Source organism: Amborella trichopoda, chromosome 5 (genome assembly GCF_054954075.1).
Source record: "Amborella trichopoda isolate Santa Cruz 75 chromosome 5, AtrichopodaSantaCruz75HAP2 v2.0, whole genome shotgun sequence".
Taxonomy (NCBI): Eukaryota; Viridiplantae; Streptophyta; class Magnoliopsida; order Amborellales; family Amborellaceae; genus Amborella; species Amborella trichopoda.
In genome coordinates, this window is record NC_142340.1 from 6,825,592 (window position 1) to 6,851,983 (window position 26,392).

General features: G+C 33.9%; 1 protein-coding gene and 1 non-coding gene across 5 annotated transcripts in view; both read right to left on the reverse strand.

Moving 5' to 3' along the window:
- Window positions 1–12,716: 12,716 nt before the first annotated feature.
- Window positions 12,717–17,993, reverse strand: LOC18443543 (uncharacterized). Its single transcript, XR_016055817.1, has 5 exons — window positions 17,460–17,993; window positions 15,839–16,954; window positions 15,432–15,713; window positions 13,750–15,324; window positions 12,717–13,649 (listed from the first exon to the last, which is right to left on the reverse strand). It is a non-coding gene; the product is annotated as an uncharacterized LOC18443543 (transcript).
- A 6,000-nt stretch (window positions 17,994–23,993) lies between these two features.
- EMB2411 (DNA replication helicase) overlaps window positions 23,994–26,392 on the reverse strand; it is a 55,608-nt gene continuing 53,209 nt past the window's right edge. For all 4 annotated transcript variants that reach the window (XM_020673113.2, XM_088867269.1, XM_088867270.1 and 1 more), the window contains 8 exons: window positions 25,697–25,774; window positions 25,481–25,573; window positions 25,237–25,374; window positions 25,118–25,157; window positions 24,945–25,018; window positions 24,692–24,829; window positions 24,505–24,621; window positions 23,994–24,362 (listed from right to left, as the gene is read on the reverse strand). In XM_020673113.2, the coding sequence (XP_020528772.1) occupies window positions 24,198–24,362; window positions 24,505–24,621; window positions 24,692–24,829; window positions 24,945–25,018; window positions 25,118–25,157; window positions 25,237–25,374; window positions 25,481–25,573; window positions 25,697–25,774 (843 nt within the window). In that variant the 3' untranslated portion in view covers window positions 23,994–24,197. The remainder of the gene's footprint in view (window positions 24,363–24,504; window positions 24,622–24,691; window positions 24,830–24,944; window positions 25,019–25,117; window positions 25,158–25,236; window positions 25,375–25,480; window positions 25,574–25,696; window positions 25,775–26,392) is intronic.

Below are 26,392 nucleotides of genomic sequence, written 5' to 3' on the forward strand. Positions count from 1 at the left end.
GCATGTTATTCTTGTTACTTACAGGCACTAACGCTTGTGAGACATACTACTGAAATTTCAAACAAGTCCTTGATAATTGTCTGCCTACCCTAAAACACATTGGTTCTTGAATGAACTTTGTTGAGAGCAAACATGTTTGGATTATGTACTTGAAGAGATTAGGTTTTTTAAAGTTTTACTTGTGTCAACCTGTTGTTTTACACCAAGCTATGATTTACATTCATTGAAATTTGGTGCTCTATTTCTATTATTAGTGATAAATGGAGATTGGGCTGACTTTCTAGCTATACTGTTGTGTGGTCTCTAGTTTGGTTCTGATAGCTTGGTTTCTGTTTTTGAAGTATTAAATCTTGTATGATTTGCATATGAAGGAACCTTATAACATACAGTGTGGTGACATCTCGAGAACTATGCAACATGATTTTGGTGTCACATGTTGCTTTCTGTTTTGAATTAAAGGATATTTGTTACAGATCAAAAAAGAAAATCATAAAATCTTCAAACAAAAAAATGATAAAAGATTTGCTTGTGAATCAGTATGTAATTTGTTTGGGTTCACCATAAATGATCTATTTGATTCCATACTTTACTAATTTTGTTTCAACTTTGGAGATAGAATCTCAGTTACGGGAGCCTTCCACTTCATATGACTTCTACCAGAAACTGAGACCCAGTTTCCTCAATGAAACCTTGTTTGTCAAGTGATTCCTATGCTAATCCTTCTTGTGCTCATGTTCTCTGTCCCTTATCCATACTCTTAGATGCCTTTAAAGCAGCTTGTTGGGGCTGTTTAGTGGGAATTGTTGGGGCTGTTTATTGGGAATTTGGTGTACAAAAGTGTCATTGGCTCTATTGGGCCCATGTTTGAGCTACTGTTTAGAATGTTGGAAGGGTGTTGGGCCTGTGTTTGAGCTACTGGTTATAATGTTGGAAGACCGTTGGGCCAGTGTTTGAGCTACTGTTTTGAATGTTGGAAGACGGGTGATAGGATAACAAGATTCTGATGAGACATTACTTGTAGCACAACTGAAATTGTATCACAGAAAGGTTTGAACTCGGTTTCTAGATTATAAATGGAATTTGGTTTCTTACCCATAGTATGGGGCTTGGGACTTCTTATGTGATGTTGATATAATCCCGTAAGCCAGGGTACATTGGTTAGTTCCTCAGGAGTGTTGGAAAGATTGGGGTTGGTACTTAGGAAGGGTTGTCTGTCCAAATAAATAAAATAAAATATAAAATTAGTGGCGAACTCATCTGGGTCCCATGTATGTGGCTGTGGGTTCGGCACCCTGTCAGATCCGAGTGATACGGGCAAAAACCGAATAGACTTCCCCGAGCTTTCCGACACTGGTTTCTTGTATTCCTAATATTTGTTTTGGCTGGTTGCTGCATTCTGCGAGAGAAATTGAGATCCTCTCACGATGTGCATGTCATATATGCCAGTGTTATCAGGATTGTATCGGTGCATGAGCTCAAAAATCTGCCCAATTGGCGGTTACAATGCTCGACTGCTCAATCCTTTTCTTCAACATAAGGTAATATATGAAAAATTACTGAAAAGTAAGAATTCTCTCAAATTATTCTAAAAATTCTAGTTAAACAAGTGAACATTGCTTTATAAAATTCAGTAAATTTACTATGGTTAAACATTGGTAAATAATTAACATTGCACTCTATTTAATTAGACCTTGCATCTAACTAACACTAAATAATTAAATATAATTTATTGGTCATATGCTAGGCCCGCCGAGAGAGATTACTTAAACAGAAAAAGTAATAAATTGCAAGTTTGACCTATTTTTTGACAAAAAAGAAAGAATAAAATCTTGTACAATACAAGGAATTGATTTAGATCATCATTTTAGCCATTTTCTAAGTAATTGGGTCGGCTACATGAATCTTGGGTCTTCATGAAATGGAAGAAAAAGAAAAATCAAATCTGCTTTGAATAAGTTTGAAATAAAATAAATCCTAAGATTGAAACATAGGCTATCTAATTTTGTGTTATGTATAAGTTTGAAATAAAATAAATTCTAAGATTGACCATAGACTATCAAATTTTTGGACTATGAGATCTAACCGTCTAAGAACTCAAAATCCATTTTCATTTCGTAGAAGTAATTATATGGTATTTCCTAGATGGATCCCAAAGTTTTAAATCCCCAAAAGTCTTCATAATTCGCACTCTTGCTCAAGAGAGTTAGTGTATATGGTACTCCAAGTGAAGCTAGCTATTGATTTAGCTTGCAGTAACTTTTGCTACCATATAAATAATGTAGTACAAAGGATATTATTGAACAATTCTATTTTCATATTAGCAATATGTGCATTTGATTTGTAAAATTTGTGCATAGAAATAAATTTATGTATGTTCATAAAAGAAATGTATATGAAATTACATATGATGTTGGGAAAGTATATGATGTGACCATTTGTCTTTGGTACAAGGTGGTCACAAATAATCTTTGACCATTCCATATGAAATTGGGTGGTTGCATTTATTTCATTGATCAAATTCAAAGTTTAAAAGAAAATTTTTTGAACGTTGTTACACATTTAAGCTATCAGATATCACATAAGATGGTTGTAAGTAATTGTCACCTTTTTTTACAAAAGGTAAATGGTGTCATTGTATCCAATCCCTATGATGTATATCTTCCTTAAGAAAGAAAAGAAAGAGAAAAAAGAACTTTTATCTAATGTCTAATTAGATGATCTCCTAAAATTCACTGGCCGCTAATTCTGAATGGAATATTAGTAACTCCTTTGCCAAATTGTAATCAATAATAAAAGCATGCAGTTTATATCAGTGGGTAGGCAATCTGGGTCTATGGAGTTAAAGCCCTTGATTCCCACTTACTTTCGTTCTTTTATTATTATTTGCTTTATTCCCAGATGATCCCGATTGGTATAGAAGCCGGTTAGTTCAACTGGCTGCTTGAGGGTTTGCACATTTTTGGATGTCATAATTCCTATTTCCCTATCTTTTCATGTTCTTCTACTTGCTGTTGGTTTCATGAAATTGGAAGGAGTTAATGAGTGGACTAAAATTTTCCCACCTTAATGGGATAAGTGTATCGTGTCATGATAAATGGGGTGCCTGTGAGAACTCTACTTAATCATCTCAAAAGATTTCCTGCTCTTGTGGAGCATATTGCCCATTTGTTCCCTTTAGTGAAACCCAAACTAGGGGTTAGTTTGGGACCCCAAAATTTGGCCATCCTCTTCAACCTAGCAACCAACCGCATTAAAAAAAAAAAAAGGGAAAATAAAATTAGATCCAATCTCTATGAGCTTGAAAAAACAATGTCCTAAAGTTTAACGGAGGCACTCCAATTTATGGAAAACAATATCCGGTGTTTACACAAAATTCAAATTGTTTTTGAAGAATAATCATCTTTAGATGTCGACATCACATATGGTCAGCTTATTTAAGTCCGGTCTCTCTATCATCTTATCGTCTATTGGTGTTACACCTGAGCTTTCCCGAATAAATTAATTTTGGTTTCTATCCCTTCTTGTCTTGCCACTCATCCATCTCAACATCCTTATTTTCGCTACACTCATTTTATGGGTATATTGCTTTTTGACTGTCTAATATTCCGCTCCATAAAGCAAAGTTGGTCTCATGGTTGACCTATAGAACTTACCTTTCAGCTTCATTGGTATGCGGTGATTGCATAAAATTCTAGTTGCACATCTCTACTTTGTCCACCCAGTTCTAATTTTGTTGCGATATCTTCCTCACTATCTACATTTCTTGGATTATCAATCCAACGTATCATATACCATCAATGTTAACTACTTCATCGTCTCTGCTCCTATTATTATTAAACTTGCATTCCATATATTCTGTCTTAGTCCAGCTATCACTAAAATTTTAAGAAAGAAAATTATTTGGTGCGTAAGCCGACTATCCTTTTTATATGTGGCCCCCTTTCAAAACTCCATCTTAAACATAGATTTTGGATCTAAAATTTTAGAATCGGTAATCTCAATTATAAAGATGAATATAAATTTAGAAGTTTTCTAAATACAATTTTTTTTTTTTTTAAAATATCATTCATTTTGTCTTTTTACGTGGGGTGGGGGGGGGGGGGGGGGGAGGGGGGAGAAGGGTACCATATTTTAATGTATATCTTATATATAAACTTTTGATCCTTAAGGGGATGGAGAATTGCAGTGAGGAAGAAAAAGAGAGAGAACGAATGGGAGCATTATTGAGGGAGAAAGAGGAAGGGAGAGAAGAGAGAAGAGGATGAAGGGAGATCGAGGATAAACGTGTAGGAAGAGGAAGATTGAAAGGGGAAGATTGATCATTAAAGACAAACAAAAGCAAGTAAAAGAGCGTAAACAAAAGATTATTATTTTTTTACAATTTAAAAAAAAGGAAGTAGAGGAGCCGGGATTCTACAGTATAAGATCATTTATTTCAAATACAAAGAAGTTACAATCACTTTTAGGCCATTTTAGGCTTTGCGCCCATCAGTAGACACGTCCTTTCATGTTCATATTTTACATCCATATCTGTTTCTTTTGCAGTTTTGTTTTTAAAAACTTCCCCTAAATCGAAACTCCAAGTCCAAACAAGGATGTTTCTCTATTTGACCAATATCAGTTCTGAACGAACTATTTTCCTAAATAAATTGTGAAGTTTTGAACTAGTTGCTCAGTGAAAAAATTAAGCATCCATGATTCCGAAACTTAAGTTCAAAAACTGGTTTATAACCTTATTCTTTAGAACGAAAGATAGGTTAGGGTTTTCAAGTTCCAAACCAGTACTTCATTCTAGGGAAATAGACGGCCAAAATACGTTTGATATGAACTCTTAAAATAATGATTTTAATAATTAATTAACCTTTTAATGATTTGGAGTGTGGACCCTTAAAATAACGCTTGGTTATTCTATTATGATTTAATTTTTCAAAATTTATCATTTTCTAAAATTTCTGTATTTAAAAATAAATATTTGGGAATTAAAAATACTATAAAAATCATTCAAAATAGTTTTGTTATTTTGATATAAATTTTCCTAAAGTATTTTAGGGATATTTTGGTAAATTGATTTATTTTTAATTATTGTTCTAATAATTTTTTACAGGAGTGTTATAGTGAAATAAAATACCAAATTTCGGCTTAATATGATGCTTAGAGAAAAGTATAAAATTCAAATACATTATATACTCTAACAAAGTGGGGCTTGAGTATAAAATAAAAATATTTGGGACTATTTTTCATTCCTAAAATAAAACATGGTTTTTATAAATTTCCTTGAATTTTACTCAACAAAATTAAAACATGTAATTTCATAAGTGAAATATTTTATTCAAATTCATGCAACATTTTATTAAAATGAGAAAAAATTCTGAAGTTTACCTTTTTATAAAATTAACATATTTTAAAATAAATATTGGAAAATATCAGATAAAGTAGACTTCATTTAAAATAAATTTTTTTCCTTATAAATTTGGTATGAAATTATGGATTAGAATATGCTAACTCTATAAAAAAAACTTGTATGAAAATATTTGATCTTTTTAAATGGAAAAAGTTATATATAAATACGACACTCTAAAGTCTAAACAATCAAATTAGGCCACATCTCAAAAATTTTACTAGAAGAGATTGTTTTGATGCCTAAATATTCTCAAATTGATCATCTCGTCATCAAGATAGATGGACATGAGAAAAAAAATAGATTTCAAGTTTTGGAAATAGTGCATCATATAATACATTTTTGGATCGTCAGTTTTCAAGATTTTAAGTTTTAGAGTGAGCAAGTATCTGAAAAATTTTAGAGAGAGAAATTGTACTGAATTTGAGAGAGAGAAAGTATCTCAAATTTTAAGTTTTAGAGATAGCAAGTACCTGAAAATTTTTAGAAAGAGAAAATATATCAAAAATTTTAGAGAGAGAAACTATTTCAAATTTAATTTTAGAGAGAGAAAGTACTTGAAAAATTTTAGAGAGAAACTATCTCTAAGTTTTAGAGAGAGAAACTATATTAAATTTTAAGTTTTAGACCGAGAAAGTATCTTAAAATTTTAGAGAGAGAAACTACCTCAAAACATTCAAAGAGGGAAACTATCTCAAATTTTAAGTTTTAGAGAGAGAAACTACCTCAAAACATTAAGAGAGGGAATCTATCTCATATTTTAAGTTTTAGAGAGAGAAGTATCTTAATATTTTAAAGGGAGAAACTATAACAAATTTTAGAGCGAGAGATTTCAAAAATTTTAGAGAGAGAAACTTTTTCAAATTTTAAGTTTTAGAAAGAGAAAATATTTTAAAGTTTTAAAGAGAGAAAAACTATATCAAATTTTAGAAAGAGAAACTATTTGAAAATTTGTAAAGATAAAGAGAAATTATCTCTAGTTTAATAAAAATGACGTTATAATAAGTAATACTATCAAAAGTATTTCACGAAAAAAAAAAAAACCATGAAAACATTATGCATCCATGTGCTATACAAACAATAAAAATTTATTTGATGGGAAAAACTTTTCTCAAAAAATACGTTTCAAAAGAAATAAAATTTTCTGGATAATCTTTTCTATGGATCCAAACAGCCCTCAAAAAGTTGTTCTAAATCATTCGTAATAGTCTCTATGCCAAAAATCTCAATTAGATCCAGCATAATATATACAAAACATATAATTACTTTTGAAAGCTCGAGGTTTTTTCAGAAAAATAAAGTACAACCCATAAAATTCAAAATCAACAAAAACATGAAGTGCTTGAGATCAAGAAATAGTTGTTGGGGACGAAACTGAAATCGTCTACAGGTAAGCTCTTCAAAGAAATCGTGGACGAGAGTAGAGGAATCACCTATCCGAACTCAAAATTTCAAAAAAAAAGTTGAATCTTCATTTAATTTTGTCAGGTGTACAAAAAATCGACTCGACTAAAGTACTCAACCCACCTAAATCGATTTGGACAAAGTACTCAACCCACCCTTGGTCTAGCCGAATTATCCACAAGGTTGAAAGGGACTCAATAAATTGAAAAAAAATCACAAAAAGAATTCAAACAGACAAGGAAAATATATTAAATGTAAAATAAAATAAAAACAATACTAAGGAGCCTAAATGAGCTTATAAAAGAAATGGAAAAATAGATTAGAAAAAATAATTTTATGGTTTGAGCCTTCGAGGCTTCTAAAAAATCTAAAAAAATAAAAAAAGGTGTTTATAAAAAAAAAAAACACTCATTAATCTTTGCCAAAAACATATAAATCGTATAGAATAAAATGATGGGTGCAGTTGGCATACGGATGCCTCTGTAGGCGTAGAGGTACGGTGCCCTTCAAATTTTATCATGGTATATAATTTTGATGTAAAATGTTATCAGGATTATCTCGAAATCTATTTTTATATCTCATTATAAAATTTTAAATTTTAAAAATAGTTAAGATCAAGTAGATCTATAAACATATGAAAATCTTGAAAATGGACGGTATAGATAATATGTTGTAAAATGCACTATTTTTGAGACTTAAAATCGTTTTATTTTTTATATTCATACATCTCGATGTCGAGATGATCAATCTAAGGGTTTTTCAACATTAAAACTAATTTTTTCGATGGATTTTTGAGGGGCATCCGTAGTTCTTCATTATAAGGTAGCAACCTTATATAAACTTTTTTCCGAAAATGATAGATCGCCCCTACATTATTTTATGATTTTGGAATTTTTTTAATTTTTTATTTTTTAATATCCTCAAGTTGTAAACACAACTTGGGAAACTCGGAGGCCGAGTTCCAGTACACTAATTTTGACTTTCGAGCGAACAACTGGTCAAGAAAGTTACAAAACAAAGATTTTAACATAAGAGTTGTAAAAAATGGTGAAACATTAGGAAAGAAAGGAAGAAAATGGAAAAATTAGGTGTTTTCCTAGAAAAAGTAAAAAGAAGAGAGTAAAATACTCTGTATAACATCGCCAATCTGACTCGACCAATTTAACAATCTCGATCACGTGGTTCTCTAACGAAGGTCTCTATACCAGGCCTGTTCCCAATTTCAAGCAAGATTCGGCCCGGGTATTTCCTGCTCCCGATTTTGATTCTAAGATTTTCCAAACACCGCTTGATATTTTAGGTGCACTTTGATGATAAATGAATTAAGTGTTAAATCATTGACAATTTGGGCAAATTTGAGACTATGGTCGTATCAAACGGTTAAACTACCATCTCTCCACTTTTACACATATATGGCTTGTGGAATGAAGACGAGCTCTCTCTCTCTCTCTCTCTCTCAATCTCACATGCACCGCAAGCTCCCTCTCATGCACACACTCTAAGTCGTGTTCTCTCAACCCAATGCTAAGAAAATCTGTGCGGCCAAGGTACTAGGGCCTTGGCTGGGGCAGACTTATTCGATCTAGTTCATTAGGGTTGAGAGCGGGTTGGATCGGGGCCGGATCCGATCAGATCTAGATTTGAATTGTATCCATTGGATTTTGTTCGAATCTAGATTCAAATCAGATCTTAAATATCTGGATCTAGATCCAAATATATACATCGGATCAAGATTAATATATTATTCTAAAATAAATAAATGAATAAATGTATAGAAAAATTCTTCCCAACGCTTATAGGCGAAAATGAATAGTGATTTCGCCTACCCTCACCACTGTCCAAATTTCATTGTGCGGTCACGATTGTCAGGCAATATTTTATTTTTCATTTTTTTTTCTACAAATCGGAATGACTTGAAATTTAAAGAGTGTGTACATCTTACTGAGGCGTATCTAATAAAAATATAAAAAAAATTATCCGCGAAAAAACAATAACCAAAATATTTTTGGGGTATTTGGTCACCTTTTTTCATGTAAAATATTTTTTTTATATTTTTCAAAGATTTCCCTATTTTTGATGAATACACGCTCTAAATTTCAGGTCATTCTGATTTGTAGGAAAAAAAATGAAAAATAAAATACTACCGGACAATCGTGACCGCACAATGAACTTTGGACGGTGATGAGGGTAGGCAAAATCACTATTCATTTTCGCCAATAGGCGTTGTATAGTGTTTTATATATATCTATATTCAAATTATAAAGGTTCAAGATAGAGAGAGTTGTGAATGGTGGATTTATTAATTTTGTAGTCTATTTTTTATAAAAAGTTATTTTTGTAGGGCAATTTTGTAAATATCACTACATGACAAATAGTACTTTTGTTATATCCATAAGAGGTAAAATTGAATTTTTAACTAAAGGATAAATACACTCTACAAATAAAATTTCAAGATATTAACTTTCAAAATGCTATTGTATTTTTATGAAAATTTCAAATTTATCATTACTTAATGGTAAAATTATATATTTAAATAACTTTTTAATAAAAAAAATAATTATTGTTTTGATAAATACACTCATCACAACTCCTTCTAACTTGAACTTTTATATTTTGAGGAGTTAACAACTCTAGACAAACATATATATATATATATATATATATATATATATATATATATATAATGGGAAACGCTGGGATTAGCCTACTAGCTCATATAAATATATGAGCCTAACGGCCAAAATTGAATCTAGATCGATCTGACGTTCACGGATGTCAGGTAGTGCCTAAATTTTATTTTATTTTTCTAAAAATCCAAATCATTTGAAATTTTAGGTGTGTGTTCTTCTTATTAAGGAGCATCAAATAAAGATATAAAAAAATTATTTGGAAAAACTAAAATAGCCAAAATACCCCTCAAAAATTTTTGGGGGTATTTTTATCAATTTATTTAATGTAAAATATTTTTTTGATATTTTTTGAATATTCACCTATTTTGCGCCTAAAATTTCAAGTGATTTGGGATTGTAGAAAAAAAAAAAAAAATCAAACATTACCAGACATCTGTGATCGTCAGATTGGCCCAGATTCAATTTGGGTCGTTGGGCTCATATGTTCATATGAGCTAGTGGGCTAATCCCAGCTTTTTTCATATATATATATATATATATATATATATATATATATATATATATATATATATATATATATATATATATATATATATATATATATATATATATATATATATAGGGGATAATCTAAACTTCACAACCTTTTAAATTATAAAGGTTAAAGATAAAGAGAGTTGCAAAGGGTGGATTTATTAATTTTGTAGTTTATTTTTTTAAAAAAGTTATTTTTGTGCGGTAATTTTGTAAATATTACTACAAGGCAAGTGGTACTTTTGTTATCTCCATAAATGGTAAAATTGAAATTTGAACTAAATGACAAAGGCACTGTACTAATAAAGTTCCAAAACACTAACTTCCAAAATGCCATTGTATTTTTTTGAAAATTTCAAATTTGTCATTGCTTAATGGTAAAGTTATTTATTTAAATAATTTTTTTAATAAAAAATAATAATTATTTTGAGAAATACACCCATCACAACCCCTTCTAACTTGAACCTTTGTATTTTGAGGGGTAATTAACTCTAGACAAACTCAGATATATATATACATATATATAAAGATGAGATTAGCCCACTAGCTCATATGAACATATTCATATGAGCCCAATAACCCATATTGAATCTGAGCCGATCTGACGATCACAGATGTCCGATAGTGTTTAAATTTTATTTATTTTTCTACATATCCAAATCACTTTAAATTTTAGATGTTTGTTATTCTCATCAAGACGCACCAAATAAAAATATAAAAACAATTATTCGTAAAAATAAAATGACCAAAATAACCCCCGAATCATTTCGAGGGTATTTTGTCAATTTATTTAACGTAAAATATTTTTTGAAGATTCATCTATTTTTGATGGACACATGCCTAAAATTTCAAGTGATTTGAATTTGTAGAAAAAAAGCTAAAATTTGAACACTACCGGACATTCGTGATCGTCCCAGAATCAATATTGGCCGTTGGGCTCATATGAGCTAGTGGGCTAATCCTATATTTTCCTTTTATATATATATATATATATATATATAAATGATCCTATAGGCTCCTCCCGCATCTATGTGTGTAGGACCCCAAGGATCACCATTAAATTTGACACGGATCTATAGAAAAGTCAAGTCCCACACCCATGTGATAACTTTTCGAAAGATCCATACCAACTTTAATGGTGATCTTTTGGGGCCCTACACATATGGGTGGATGAGAGTCCTATAGGATCATTACTTTTATATATATATAAAATAAAAATTTACTATTTAAAAAAAACGGGTTGGATCTAGATATGGATTCAGGTAGGATCCGGATCGAATCTACTTGCACCCGTATCCGATCCAAATTTTGAATCCAAACTGCATTCGAATAGGGTCTGAAATCCGGGTTTTGAATCCTAATCGGATAAATTCTTGAGTTCGAGTTCATGTTACGAAAAAAAAAGAATAACAAGAAGTTAAGGTATCGAATCTTGCCCATTGCATGTTGTTTTGTGAACCCCGTGTTCGAACCTCAGTTTGATGGTGCGTATTTTTAAACAGGAAATTAAATCATTATGGTACTTATTTTTTAATAAAAAAGGAACACCCTGAATCTCGTGTTCAAACCTTCATTTAATGGTACGTATTTTTTAATAAAAAAAAAGGAATCGCTCTTAATTATTTAATTAAACCGTAATGATGCTTACTTTTTAATAAAAAAAAGAACTTCTCTTAATTAAACCTTAAAAACATATATTATATTTTTTAATAAAATAAGGCAAGTTTTTTTTTTAATAAAATAAAAACGCCTTGTTTAATAATAAAAAGAGATCCGGCAGGATTCGAAATGTAGACATGAGACTATAAAATGGCCAACAAGTCAAGTGGACCCATTGGATTATAGCTGGGGATATATAATATATATAAAAAATATGTACGTAGCAGTACTTGCCGTAGGCCGAGTAACTGGGCCGAGTCAGTGTCTCAACGTCTTATAAATGAAGACGGCTCTCTCATCGACCTTCGGATTTAGATTTACTACATGACGTTTGGAACCTTCGTTACAATCTCTGAATAACTGGCAAACCACTCTTCTCCCTAACAAACTCAAAACTTAGATACAAGTGATTCTTACCACAATCCATAAACCAAACAGGTCTCCACCATTAATCTCACCATCAATTCTATGAGAGAGCAAGAAGCCCATTATCAATCAATTCTTTGGATTCAACATGAGTGGGAACCTCATATCATAAATGTAAAAAAGATAGTGAAGAATACAAAGAGCTTGTCGATCAAAGGAGGAAACGATCCACAAGAAGGAGATGCCTGAAAAATGGATCAAGCCTGTTAGAAGGAAAACAGAGTTTGGCAATATTATTGTACAAGAGAAAAGAAGAAAACAACCAATATAAAGCTGATGATGAACTCTACCCAATAAGAAGCAAATGATTATATGTGTGAACTCTATCTAGAGTCTCCTTTCTTTGGCATTGTGGGAGCATCAGGTGAACTCCCTCTCAATAGGAGGAAAATGACTCTCTCTCAAGTCACCCTTCTTTCAATAATTTCGTGTGTATTATGTGAATTCTCTCTCAATACGAAGCAGATGACTCTCTCTCTCGTTTTTGGGTGCATCGGGTGCTCAATGAAGGTGGTACCTTCCTTATTTTTGAAAGTTTTGTTCCGAGTCAGGGTTTCAAAACTCTGTTTCTAAAGTTGAATAGTTGTGAACATAAATGCATAATGAGCATGAAAGGGCAGTGGAACTATCATTCTGCAACAAGGTAAAAAATGAGGCAATATATAATCGAAATATGATCAGACCATGCTGCTCAATATTCATTTAAAATGAGGCAAAATAATCTAATTTTTCTTCCAAATCATTGACTGAAAAGGCAGATGATGGTCACATCATTAGTGGAATCCATCTGTAACAAGAAAAATAAAGCACAGTTTTGTAATATGAAAGGAATATCATTATTGGCACCTTAAGAGATAGCGAGGCTCCAAATTGTCATTGATCATACAATGAATTGAAGAAAGCCAGTTTTTCATCCATAGGATCCTTGGAAACTTCTGATTTGTTTATAAAATCGTCGGTATCTTTTGATTCGCATATAAAATCCTCAGTATCTACTGATTGTATACAAAATGGATCCCTACTTTCTTCAAATGGATGCAGGGCGATGGCCTCAATTCATCTAGGTCTTCAACTTGATCCTCGTATTCTGTCGATTCATCTATGTCTTCAAGTTGATCCTCACATTGTGTCAGTTCTTCAAGCCGTTCATTCTCGACTTCAAGTTGATCCTCGCATTGTCTTGATAGCACCACGACTTCAATTTGATCCGCATCTTCCAACCAGTGCAACCTAAACTCATAATTCAGGTCATCTCCACCACGGTAAAAAAGAATTTGATTCTGGTGGGTGCGTTGATAAATTCGTAATCGAGTTCCACCCACTATAGCACCTTTCCTCTTGCTCAATAAGTTGACAAATTGGTCCGACCCACGACAACTAAAGTGATGGACATAAACAACAAAGCACACCATCATTTCTTTGATACGAAGGCCTACATCTGAGGACCTCGGCAATGTGCACATCACTTGTTGACGAATGCACCCCTCTAGATTCTTAATTTCCTCGATCCTTGTATATCTTGGCATGCATTTATACATGAACCAATTTGGAACCTTGCTCCCAGGAACACTTGAGTGCTGTAAACTTGGAAACATTTCCTATACAATGAAAGCAAAATGGAAATTAGCGGTCGTCAATGAAATAAAGGTAACTCAATAACCAAACTGCAGGAGTTTTTGTACAAAAGAAGTAACTTACATCTGCTAGATTTTCACCCTTCCAAGAGTGAGGGTTACACCCACGCAAGCACAATCTTCTCAAATATTTCAACCCACTGATACCATGTATCTTAATTAACCACTTACAGTTCGTTAAATCCAAGTATTCTAGTTTAGAAAGCTGAGAGAGGTTGGGTATAATTTGCAAAGATATGCAGTTGGAAGCCTTCAAACTTTTCAAAGTGGTAGGAAGATCCTCGATAGCGAATAGCTTCTCACAGTTTGAGACATCTAGGTGATCTAGTTTAGAAAGGTGAGATAGCTTGGGTATGGTTGGCACACTTCTGCATCCATAAAAATCCAGATATTTCAAACTAGCGGGAAGCTCGGGTACAGCCACCAGCTGCTCACAATTCCCTATATTAAGAATTTCTAGTTTAGAAAGGTGAGATAGCTTAGGAATTGTTTGCAAACTTTTGCACCCGGAAGCACGTAGAATTACCAAACTGGTGGGAAGCTCAGGTATAGCTACGAGCTGCTCACAATATTTAACATCCAGTGTTTCTAGTTGCGAAAGGTGAGATAGCTTGGGAATTGTTTGCATATTTTCGCACCCGGAAGCACGTAGAGCTTCCAAACTGGTGGGAAGCTCAGGGATAACTACTAGCTGCTCACAACAATCTACATCCAGCTTTTCTAGTTGAGAAAGGTGAGATAGCTTGGGCATGGTTTGCAAACTTTCGCACTCGAAAGCATGTAGAACTTTCAAACAGGTGGGGAGTTCAGGAATAGCTACCAGATGCTCACAATATTCTACATCCAGCGTTTCTAGTTGAGAAAGGTGAGATAGCTTGGGCATGGTTTGTAAACTTTTGCACTTGGAAGGACGCAGAACTCTCAAACTGTTGGGGAGCTCAGGGATAGCTACTAGCTGCTCGCAATGTTCTATATCCAGCGTTTCTAGTTGAGAGAGGCCCCTCATGCTACTGGGTAGGTATTGGATATCATTCCAGCTGAGATTCAACATTTTCAATGATGACAACTTTTCAAAGTCATCAGGAATCATCCCTTGCAGGTTACCTTCACTTGCATCCAATTCTTCCAAGGAGCTAAGACCTGAGAAAGTAGATGGAAGCCTTGTCAAACTGCTATTCCACTGTATGTTGAGAGTCCTTAAACTTGTGAGACTTCCAAAACTTTCTGGGAGGTCTTTCAAGTCTTTGCATCCCCGAATGATCAACTCTTGCAGATTAGAAAGCTGCCCAAAATCATCAGGTAATGTGGCCATAGCAAGTCCTTCCATATATAGATAACATAGTAACCTCATCCTTCCCATTGATGCTGGGAATCTACTGAGTGTCTCGCACCAAGACACATTCAACTCCTTTAGGTTTGCTAGTAAGCCCAATGAATCTGGCAGTTCCTTGAGGTTGGAGCAGAAAGAAAGATTCAAATAAACTAAATTCTGTAGAAGGCCTATAGATTTAGGAATCTCCACCAATTTTTCACACTGTGTGAGAACCAACTTCTCCAAGTTTGGGTATAACTGACAGTTAGGAATTCTCTCCAAGTTTTTGCAATCGTTGAGATGAAGACTCTTCAACTTTGGGAAAACCTATCCAAAAAGATTTGATTGTAGCGAGATTAACAGCCATGATACATTTTAAGAAAGTAAAGGAACTGTTGATACAATATAATCTTAATATTGGTTAAGTTCCACACCTGGTTCATGTAGTTTGACAAGTCAATAACAGCGCTGCACTCTGACAAGTCAAGGACAACAAGCTTTTCATAGCTCAAGCCATCTGGGAGGTAATGCAAAGGATATCCATGCCATTGTAGCCACACTAATTCTGATGAAAGACATTTGAGGCTCCCATTCACAGATGCATCACCAGTAATGCTGAGTAGCTTCAGATTGGTCATTGATTTAAATGCTTCAGTTTCCCAACTATGGCCCTGATTGTTCCCCTTAAGGACTAGGCCTCGAACCTTTCGAGTACCCTAATCAATGGTAAAAGCAAATTTTAGCCAAATAGAAAGATGCCAAAAAATAGATGTATCTAACCATATGTTCTTCATTCATTATATAAAAAGGAGAAAAATAAGCTTGTTTAGGAAGTTCTTACCTTGTGATACCTCAACACATCAATAACATCTTCTTCAGACCACAACCAACTACGCCTTCCTGGATCACCCAAGTTTTCTAGTTCAACTATCCGTCTCCCCATATCACGAATTTGGTCATGCATCTCTACAACCTATCCCATTTTTCATCAATCTTTATAAGTGACCGTTGCAATAAGTTTCTTATGGAATTTAAAGCAAGGAAACCACAACCCTTCCATATATCAAATGCATAATTTCTACCGTATCCAATGAATAAGCATGCAATGTCAAGAAATATTTGTTTCGTTTCTTCATTCAAATCATCCAAGCTTATTCTCAGCTTTGGTATGATATCTTTTTCAGATATTGTATTCAAATGTTTTACTGCCTCTTACCATTCTTCAGGTGTCTTATCCCAAAAGTAACTTCCCAACACTTCAAGAGCCAGGGGAAGGCCACTAGCAGTGGATACCACATCATATGAGAGTTTGGCATATTCTTGGACGGGTTCATTCCTCCCAAATGCACAATAACTAAAGAGTTGAAGAGATTCTATGCCATCCAATTCCTTGAGCTTGTAGATATGACACTTATCAACTCTGTTGTTCACATTCAAGACATGCTCATCCCTTTTAGTGATGATGATCCTACTCCCTTGATAATACCAATCACGGTTAATAGCCAATTTTTCGAGCTGCTTCTCGCTATCGACATCATCAATTACAACAAGAACTTTCTTAGACCCAATCTTGTTCTTAATAACACAGATACCTCCATCAACATTATATATACTTGGATCTCCTTCGTTAAACAGTTCCTTCAGAAGCTGTTTCTGTAAGGTGACAACTCCGCCATTTGTTTTTGAAGATTCTCTAACATCTGAGAGAAAACAAGTGCCTTGGAAGCTAGAACGTATTTTGTTAAACACTGCCTTGGCAAGAGTGGTCTTACCAATGCCACCCATTCCATGGATCCCAACTATCCGAGCATCATTAGTATCAATATCTAAGAGTTCCATCATGTCAACAATGCCAGAGTCGAGCCCAACAGGATGAGAAGCAACATGAAATGGTGTTTTGCACTCCAACTTCGCAGAAACATGCTTAACAAGTTCCTCTACTAAATTTGCTTCAGTCCTACATAATATCCTTCCTCATTAGCTTTAAAAATAAATAAATAAATAAATAAAAATAAATGGAACAAGTTCTTATTAGAAGCAGATAATAAAAAACACTAGAGATGCAACAGACCCAAACAAAATGGCCTCGCTAATAAGAATGATAGATCAAAGTACAATGAAGTATTTCACGCACATGAAGTCTAAGGAGTATATCAGGCTGCATTTTAGATATGAACAAATTAAAATGGCTTAATCCCATCAATTCTTTCCATGGGATATCCAAAGGATATTTAAAGGTGAAAACCAAATAAACGGTGATCATCACCAGAGGACTTGAAAAGAGTAGTACAAGTGGTTCAACACTTTATATTTACTTTCTATAGAGTTCCTGATCGCAACATGAGAGAGAGAGAGAGAGAGAGAGAGAGAGAGAGAGAGAGAGAGAGAGAGAGAGAGAGAGAGAGAGAGAGAGAGAGAGATTTTTGTTTATTTTTCAAGAAATCCAAGATATTTGGTTATACCTGTAATTCTTCATTTCCCAACCAGAAAGATCGGCAACTTCTTTCAAGGCATTTTTCCACTTCTGAATCGTCGCCTCATCAATCCCATTCTTACTTTTGTGATCCACAAAAGCTCCATCGAAAGGCCCCTTTTGCCAGCGAACATGAGAAGGCTCCACATCATAATACACAGGAAGGACAAGCGTCACCCTCGGCAAGCTCAGTAAATAAGAGAGCTGGTCAAGGCAGAAGAAAGAGGGGGGGAAAAGATAGGTATAAACACCTCGCACCGTTCAATTGCTCTCTGTATAGTAGTGGGTAGTTGTTGTGTGGGTGAAAAGAAGAAGGTGGAGATAGCAGAATCAATGAGAGCTTTGTTGAGATGGGCTGTGAAGCTCTTTCCTGTGTCTTCATCACACAAGTTCAGGAAAACTGCCATCGGACTTCATGTGACTTGGGACATTCAAGATGCGACTCGCTATTTCTAAGCCTTAGCAGATGAAGCTTCAAGGAGATTTCCTAAAAAAAAAATAAAAATTTCAGCTTGAATTTGATGGGGGAGAAAAGAGAGCAAGTTGCATGTATCATAAGTAGCAAAGTCAGCGCTTACCTGCCCAATATTAAATGAGAATCACGGAGTCATTCTAGCTTTTGAAAAACCAAAATCAGGGTAGTTTTTGAAAAACCCAAATTAAAAATGGGTAGTTTTTTTTTTTAAAAAAAAATTGTTAATCATATAAAATGTTTACTGTTTTTACATAATGTGAAAATAGTAAATACCAGTGGTTCTACACCTTATATTTTTTCTAAGGAGATTCTCTGCACATTGTTTAGGCTGTGGGGTAGAGAGAGAAAGAGAGATTTTTTTGATTTTGCTCAAGAAAAATCCAAGATAACTGCTTATACATGTATTTTCTTCATATCCCAAATATCCCAACCAGAAAATTGAGGAACTTCTCTCAAGATAATTGGTTATATATGTATGCATTTCAGTTTTGTATGCTCTCAACTTGGTTAAAAAATGAGATGCATACAAGACTGACGAGAATACTCTCATTCTTGAATCTTTGAGTTGCAGACTCGTTCAATATCACGGTTACAGGTTTGTTCTTAACCATGAACCGAAAATGCTATCGTGAATTCCCACCAACTATTTTGAATAAGGCTTTGCGAAACCGTACCACACACCTTTCTCAATCACGGAGCCACCCTCTATTATAAGCAGTGGCTCTTTAAAAACGCAGCAATGAATTCGTGCTGAAAATGAATCTGATCATTGGGACCTCATGACATTTAACAAAAGGTTTTCATTAAATTTTCATCATCGTAGATACTAGGGAACAAATGAACTTTTAGAGAAATAGGGGATGTAAAATGGCCGTGATTTTTGTTTGTTATTAAAAATTCTCTTACTCACTCCAAGCCATCCAATTTCACTCGTCAAATTTTTTTTTTTTTTTTTAAATGTTTTGAATTGTATTATTGGTTATAATGATACTTTTTTTTTTTGTTAAATTTGATGTAGTTATTATCTAAAAATTTTCAAGTACTATCTCGCTCTAAAATTTGATATACATTCGCTATCTAAATTTTTTTGATAGTTTCTCTCTAGAAATTAAAATTTGGGATAGTTTCTGTCTTTAAAATTTGATGTAGTTTCACTCTCGGATGATTTTAAGATAGTTTCTCTCTCAAAATTTTGAAAAAGTTTATCTTTCTAAAACATAAAATTTGATATAGTTTCTTTTCTAAAAATTTTCAGGTACATTCTCTTTTTAAAACTTAAAATTTGAGATTGTTTCTCTCTCTAAAAATTTCCGAGTACAATCTATTTTTAAAACTTAAAATTTGAGATTGTTTATCTTTACGGATTTTAAAATAGTTTCTCTATCTAAAATTTAAAATTTGAGATAGTTTTTCTCTCTAAAGTTTTTTGAGTATTTTTTCCTCTAAAATTTTAAGATATTACCTCTCTTTAAAACTTAAAATTTGAGATAATTTCTTTTTCTAAAATTAGATATAGTTTCTTTCTCTAAAATTTTAAGATACTTTCTATCTTCCTAATACTTAAAATTTGAGATAGTTTTTCTCTCTAATTCATGGGGTGTTTTAGTGGAATTGATTATTTTATAAAGTATGCGTCTCAGTAACATGGAAATCCGGCTAGAAATCAATTTATAAGGGTGAAAGCAAGGATACATATTTCTATATTTTTGACTTAAAAATGAGGAAAATAATTTTAGATGAAAATGCTTTTCTATCTCAAAATTTCTATAAATGTACCATCCGCACGAAAAAACTATTTCTCAAAATGTATTTCTAAGTTTCAAACGGCCCCTTAGTCATGTCATCCAAGAGTGACAAAATGGCATGAGGCTTTCTAAGGAGCATAAACCGAAAGTAATCAAACACTTTGCTTCGTCACTCTTTTGACTTCCAAAAAAAAGCAAAGAAATTAGAGCCCAACTCTTTTGACATGGTTTGAATTTTCTACACATATATACTTTTCCAATACTTTTTTATTCATACCATAAAGCTCATTATTATTTCCTTCAGCATTCACCCTTTTGGATGAATTTTTTACCTCATTTTAGAAGATATATTTTAAGGCTGGTTCGACATTTGGAAAAGTTCTTAGAGCCAAGGTCCATGCTAACAGTTAAACGGCCTCAAACAATTTTAGTTCTGACTGAAAAAAGAATTTTGATCCAAGATGACTAAAAAATTCAGCTAGGACGAGGAACGCAAAAGATAAACGGAAACAAACACAAGTTTATGGCATAAATGAGAGAACAATTGTTTTGGTTGGAGAGGGGGTGGGGCCTATATGCATGTAATTTGGTGGAGGGAGTTTTTTATAATTTTTACTTTAGTCAATTAATAGAAGTTATGAGATGATTTATTTTTTGGTACAAAAAACCCCAACAATTATCTTTAATTTATCGGATGGGAAATCCAACAACTAAAACTATGTCACATGGTTCGAGAGATGTTACTTAAACTTTATGCTGAGTTCACGACGTACCTCCAATTACTCTGAGTTGACAACTAGCAATCACTAATGATTTTGACCCCTTTATTCTAAAAATAAATAATCTTATTATATGTATTCCTATTTTTATTAATGTTACAGTTTTTTGTTAACATATTAAATTAACATCAAGATCCTACTATTCCCTCCAAACTTCAAAATTACAAGTGGAAAGCCTTCCTCCCTACATTTTTTTTAACTGCAATTGCTCATCTTTGCCCTCAGCAAAAGTGCTAATCCCACAAATTTTTTTTTTTTTTGGGTGGTTCAGCCGTAGGAAACAAACTTGAGATACCTCGCCATATGAAATTTGCCCCATGGTGTGAATGCGGTAGAAACTCACCGGGGATGGCGAGTGGCACAATTTCAAAACTATATGAATTATTGTTTATTTTAAAATATCGCAACATGGAAAAGTTGAAAACAATTTTCTGATTGGAAATAAGATTTTAAAATAAATGAGCAAAATACCTATAATAGTTTCTAGGATTCTTTGGTCATTTAAAATTTTTAAAAATATTTTTAAGGTATGTCAGTGAGATGATGACAAAAACTAAATTTCATGTTTATATGGTTTGTTGAAAAAAAACATTAAAAATAAAATACTCGGAAACAATGAAGCTATCTCAGCAAACCATTCAAATCGGATAGCTAGGAGAGAGTGACATATATGAATTCCAATTCTAAGCTTTACCTTCTCCAAATACTGTACTCTCTCTCCCTCTCTCTCAATATTTCCTTCTTCGCATTCTATTTCAGGCCATTTTAACAACGTTCAATACTTACAGCAAAGTCATGTACGAGGATGATATTCACTTGGGAGCTCATCAACAAAGCTGAATGCCCATCTGACCCTAAGGAAACGCTTTCCACGCCAAAAAATACACCTTTCTGATAATTTTTTTTTCAGAAAGACCATTCTCCCTTCATTATTTGTCTATGTTATTTGATTTTTGAACACGTTGATTTATTGATGAATAAGTGAAATACTGATGGAATCATCATCATCATCTTAACCTTCTCTCAATTATTTAGGGTCGGCTACACAAATCCTAATCCGCATATACTGTGTGAGTGAAATATTGATGGAATATGTATAAATTATTCAGGCATGGATTGAAGAGATGGTAGCGTATGTGAAATCAATAGATCCCAACCATCTATTGGGGGTAGGGGTTAAGAACTTCGGGCTTTTATGGACTGTCCAACCCTAATAGAAGTGCGTTCAATCCCAACCATTATGCTACCGAATTGGGCACCGATTTCATAAGAAACAATGGGGCAGTGGGGATTGATTTTTCTACTGTGCACATTTATCCGGATACATGGTAACCTCATGTCCCTTCCCTACTCTCTATTGAAAATATTTCATTTATTGATTAGTGTTTTAGAAAAAATTAACATTAACTGAAAAATAGTACAGTATACAAGAAAACTACTCATTATTTGTACAAGAATGCCACAATCATTTTGAACAGCCAGATGTGAAACTAAGCAGCAGGGTTTCTCTTATTGATTAGGCTAAAAGTCCAAAAGCAATTCTTTGAAATTTTGTAGCGCACTCCAACCCATCCAATTTTACATCTAATGATAAGGGATTATTATATCATTTATGTACCAAAAAGTAAATAACCTATAGCATACCATCCCATAAGATATATGGCGGGAATGCATGATGAGTTTATCACCAACCGATCTAGGACACATCATGATAATGAGTTTATCACCATCCCACCTGTAGGATGTTTGGTGATGGAGGGAAAGCATGTGTAAGAGAGAATATAGAATCAAAATGAATATATAATTTATTTTTTATATTTTATTTATTTGATGGGATTAGGTTAAGGAAACTAAAAGATAATGTTTGAAGACCTTCAGTTTAATCATGATGGCTAATCTAATGATTGGAAGACTAAGATCTCTCACCTCACAGGTTTCCTATAATCAATGGTCTGGATCTATTCTCCATAAGGATGGCTAACCCTAAGAAACCCTAACCCTAGAGATATTTTTGTATCTCTATATATGTTATAGAAAATTATTTTGAAATTGTTTTAAAATATGAGGAATTGTACAATGTGCTATTAATCATTTTTCTACGTATTTTTTCTTTTTGAAATTGCCATACTAGTTTTTACAAATTTATACTATAATTAGGCTTACCTTTGGTACGGACACGTCACAATCACTCATGGCCTTCATACGTGAAATCTAATTGCTCAGCTTTTGTCATCAAAAGTTCTTTTGAAATTGTGAATTTGTCAAATATATGCATGGTTGCGTGTTTGTGTATGTAAGCACGCTTATACAAGGTACATAATTATATATATTTTGATACCAACTATTTGGGGTCGGCTAACAATGTATAACTATGTACAACCATATATACACTTGTTATCTTGATCGGGTCGTATAATAAATCCCAACTATTTGGGATCGGAACTCAAGTGTTTGGTAATATTTAATTTGCTCATAGAACATGTGAGTACCTAAATGAATTAGATGAATCAAAGATGTAGTTTTTAGTCATGCTTTGGTATGTGGCTCTATTATCAGGTATATGTGTATAGATCGTTGTTCTTAATGCGATTGTTAATAAGAGTTGAAGTACGTTTTATATGGATGCTGAAAAATTAAGATGCACCTAACACATTAATGTATTAATACGCGCATGCTTGTTCTTTCTCTATTTGGTTGTAACTCTTGTATGTATAATATGGAACTCCACAATTTATTCCACGCATTAATAATGGTGGTTGTAAATAGTCTTTTCCCTGGAACCCGTTAGCAACTAGTCGTGAGGCAAAATTACTTAAATACCTTTTTCGGTGTTTTTGTTTTTGCCCCCAATGATGCACCGCATATGCACTATGTGCAATGCGGCCACAACCCACCAAGGGGCATATGCACTATTTTGTGATGCACCTCTGGAGGCATAGTCTTTGATGCGGTGATGCGACGGCATTTCAAATATTGGCTTGTTGTTCTTTAGTTGTAGCAGTTTTCCTTTGAATTCTTCATAATATATTTGCTTTTCCACATCAATAAAAAAAAGATTTGGAGTTGTGTAATCTTCCCATATTAAACAAAATTCTCTATTGGAGTTATCTGTTTACACTTATCAGTAAAGGAAAAGGAGGCTCATGTTCCTAGTTTTTGCACCATTTCATGGTTGGTAGGTTTTTCAGTGCGAGTTGTATCCCAGTGTGGAGGATTGCATCAATGTGTATGTGGAGCGTTGTTTTTGTTTTGATTTCTTTATTTGTAAAAGGGTGATGGAAGAATAGGGAATGATGATGGGTTTTTCACTTTTTGTTTCTTTTTATTTTTTGGTTGATTTGTATAGGGGGGAATATGAAGCAAAAGAAAATGCGGATGAGGTGGGCATGTGTTTTTCTTCTTTTTTTTTTTATGATTTTTTTTCCACTTTTTTAGTGATTGTTCCTTATATGTTTGAAATTTGTGGGATGTTGGCAAAGGGATGTTATTCTAAATTATAGCTTAACTAACAAATGTGCAGCGCATTTCGCGTGTTCTAAGCACTAAAACACTAAATAAACAACATTATACAAAATTGATTGTGTTGATATGCCAAATCCTCAGCTTATCCAACCAAGAAGGGAATAAAACAACAAAAAATGAACAGAAGTTAAGCTGAGGGATTAGCCATCCACACAAATTGCTTTGAAACCAGCCATAGCTATGTATGGCTTGCACTACAATAATGTTTAACATACTCCTGCTTTGCGACATCTTTTCAATTCCCTAAAGTGGTGGTGATCCTGATGCGGGATGTGAACAATACCAGTCTGCTCTTCTACCTTGTCAATCAAAACTTTCAACAACGGAACCTTTGAGAGCGTTTTACACGATCCCACCATTATCAGCTTTTTCTGTGCCATCCAGATGCATTCATTCGCATATCAAAAACAATAATGCAAGCCATTCTATATCACTGAGGAATCGGAAATAGAAACTTTGTTGGCTTGAGAGAGAGAGAGAGAGAGAGTAGCCTTAATGGTATCTTAAATGTACCTTGGCTCGTGTGATAGCAACGTTTATTCGGTGCCAGTCCCCCAGCAGCGAAAACCTGCCGAACCAGTTCTCATTTGACCTTACAAATGAAACCACTATGCAGTCCTTGTCCCTTCCCTGCTCAAGCACAGAGGTTAACCACTTCCCCAACCCCAACCCATCTGTAAGAAAGGCAGAAAATATATACCTGATATTTGTCAATGGTGTGTATCTCAACTGATGTCACATCTATGATATGCCGGATGAGATCAACTTGAGAGTTGTATGGGGCTATGATCCCAATCTCATTGCCATCCACACCTCCAACCAGTAATTCTCTTGTTATCTGCAAGAGTAAATGGTTGGGTTGGGTAAATAAGCTCCTGTCCCAAACATATGCACCTTGGAAGAAGTAAAGAGAGGAACTTGGACTTCACAGTCCTCTATATATTGATACATACCTCGGAAACAATTTGAGCCTCTGAGGGGTTGTTCATAGATTTGTTTTGTTTTGCTTCAGGGGCTGGCAAAGAATCTATAGAATGGTGGAATGGTTTGGTGACGATCATGTGCATGACAGTTTATATGAAATCTGTACAGAGACTGCAGCAAAAACTTTCGTACAGAAACTTACCTGTGTTGATAAAAATTACTGGTCGGTTGGGGTCTAATGCCTGCATAGAGATTAAGGGATTACAAGTGCACATAAAATGTATCAGAGTGTACATCTCTAGAGGTGTTTAGCCTGCCTACCTCCTTGATCCAAGATTTAACTGATATTGAAGTTGAAACCATCAGCTTAGCATTCGCAACTTCAGATGAGCCACACTGTAACCGGTGCCCATATATAAGGGCATTAGCGAGTACCACAATATCGGCACACATGCGGTACTGCCAATGACAATGTGTTGAAAATATATATCACTAACAATAAAACTTCTTTTCAGAGATAAACAGGTCTTTGGTTCCAGAAATCAGGTCACAGTAATTAACCAACCTGACGTTGCAAAGTGGAAATTGCTTGAGGATGCATTTCAGATAGCCTGCAGAACAAGCTCACCCCCATTCCATTCTCCCGTGCCTCTATGTTCTAACAATCACATAAATATGCTTGTAGCTGAATATAGACTTCGAGGCCGTTGGTTTTCTAAACATTTACACACATTTTTCTTTTTGCTTTTGCTGTTAGTGAGAGGTATTTAAAACATTATACCTGAACAAGTGGAGGTAGCTGGTAATGGTCTCCAACGAGCACGAAAGTTGAAGCCAACATCAACGGCCCTAAAGAGACCTAGATATCAAATCAATAAGTATAACAGCTGCAACCAATCTTCTTTGAATCATGCACGGTATAGTGCATGAAAGTCTCAAAATAAGGTATGGAGAAAGAAGTAACAATAGCTTATATAATGCAACATCCTCCAGGGTGAAATGGATTAGGAAATGCAAAATATTACTATTTCCAGCAAGCATTACTATTCATAAATATTAGTAAAGAGAACCAGCAAACCAATGAGCAATAAGAATCACATAACATGAATAGAGCATATAATTATGATAGCTCAGAGGGCAATAGTGCTAAACCACACAAAAAGGCCAATTCAACCCTATCATGATCGATTTTAAATCGATTCTCTGAGGTTTCCCAGGTTTAAAGGTCGATTGTTCAAACCAGTTCAGTCCAATCATTGCAATACAAATTTAGTAAATTAGAACCAATATCTATGCTGGCTAGTTTCTGAATGTTGTGACAAAGGATAGCTGGTAAATATGGTGGCAGGGACGGCCAGATTAAGCAATATAACTGGCAAACGGGAAAACATACATGCAATACATAATTTGGGATGTCAACAAAAAAGTAAAAAAGTCATTTTTCTTCTCAAACTACTCTTTTTGGTGTAGTAATCAA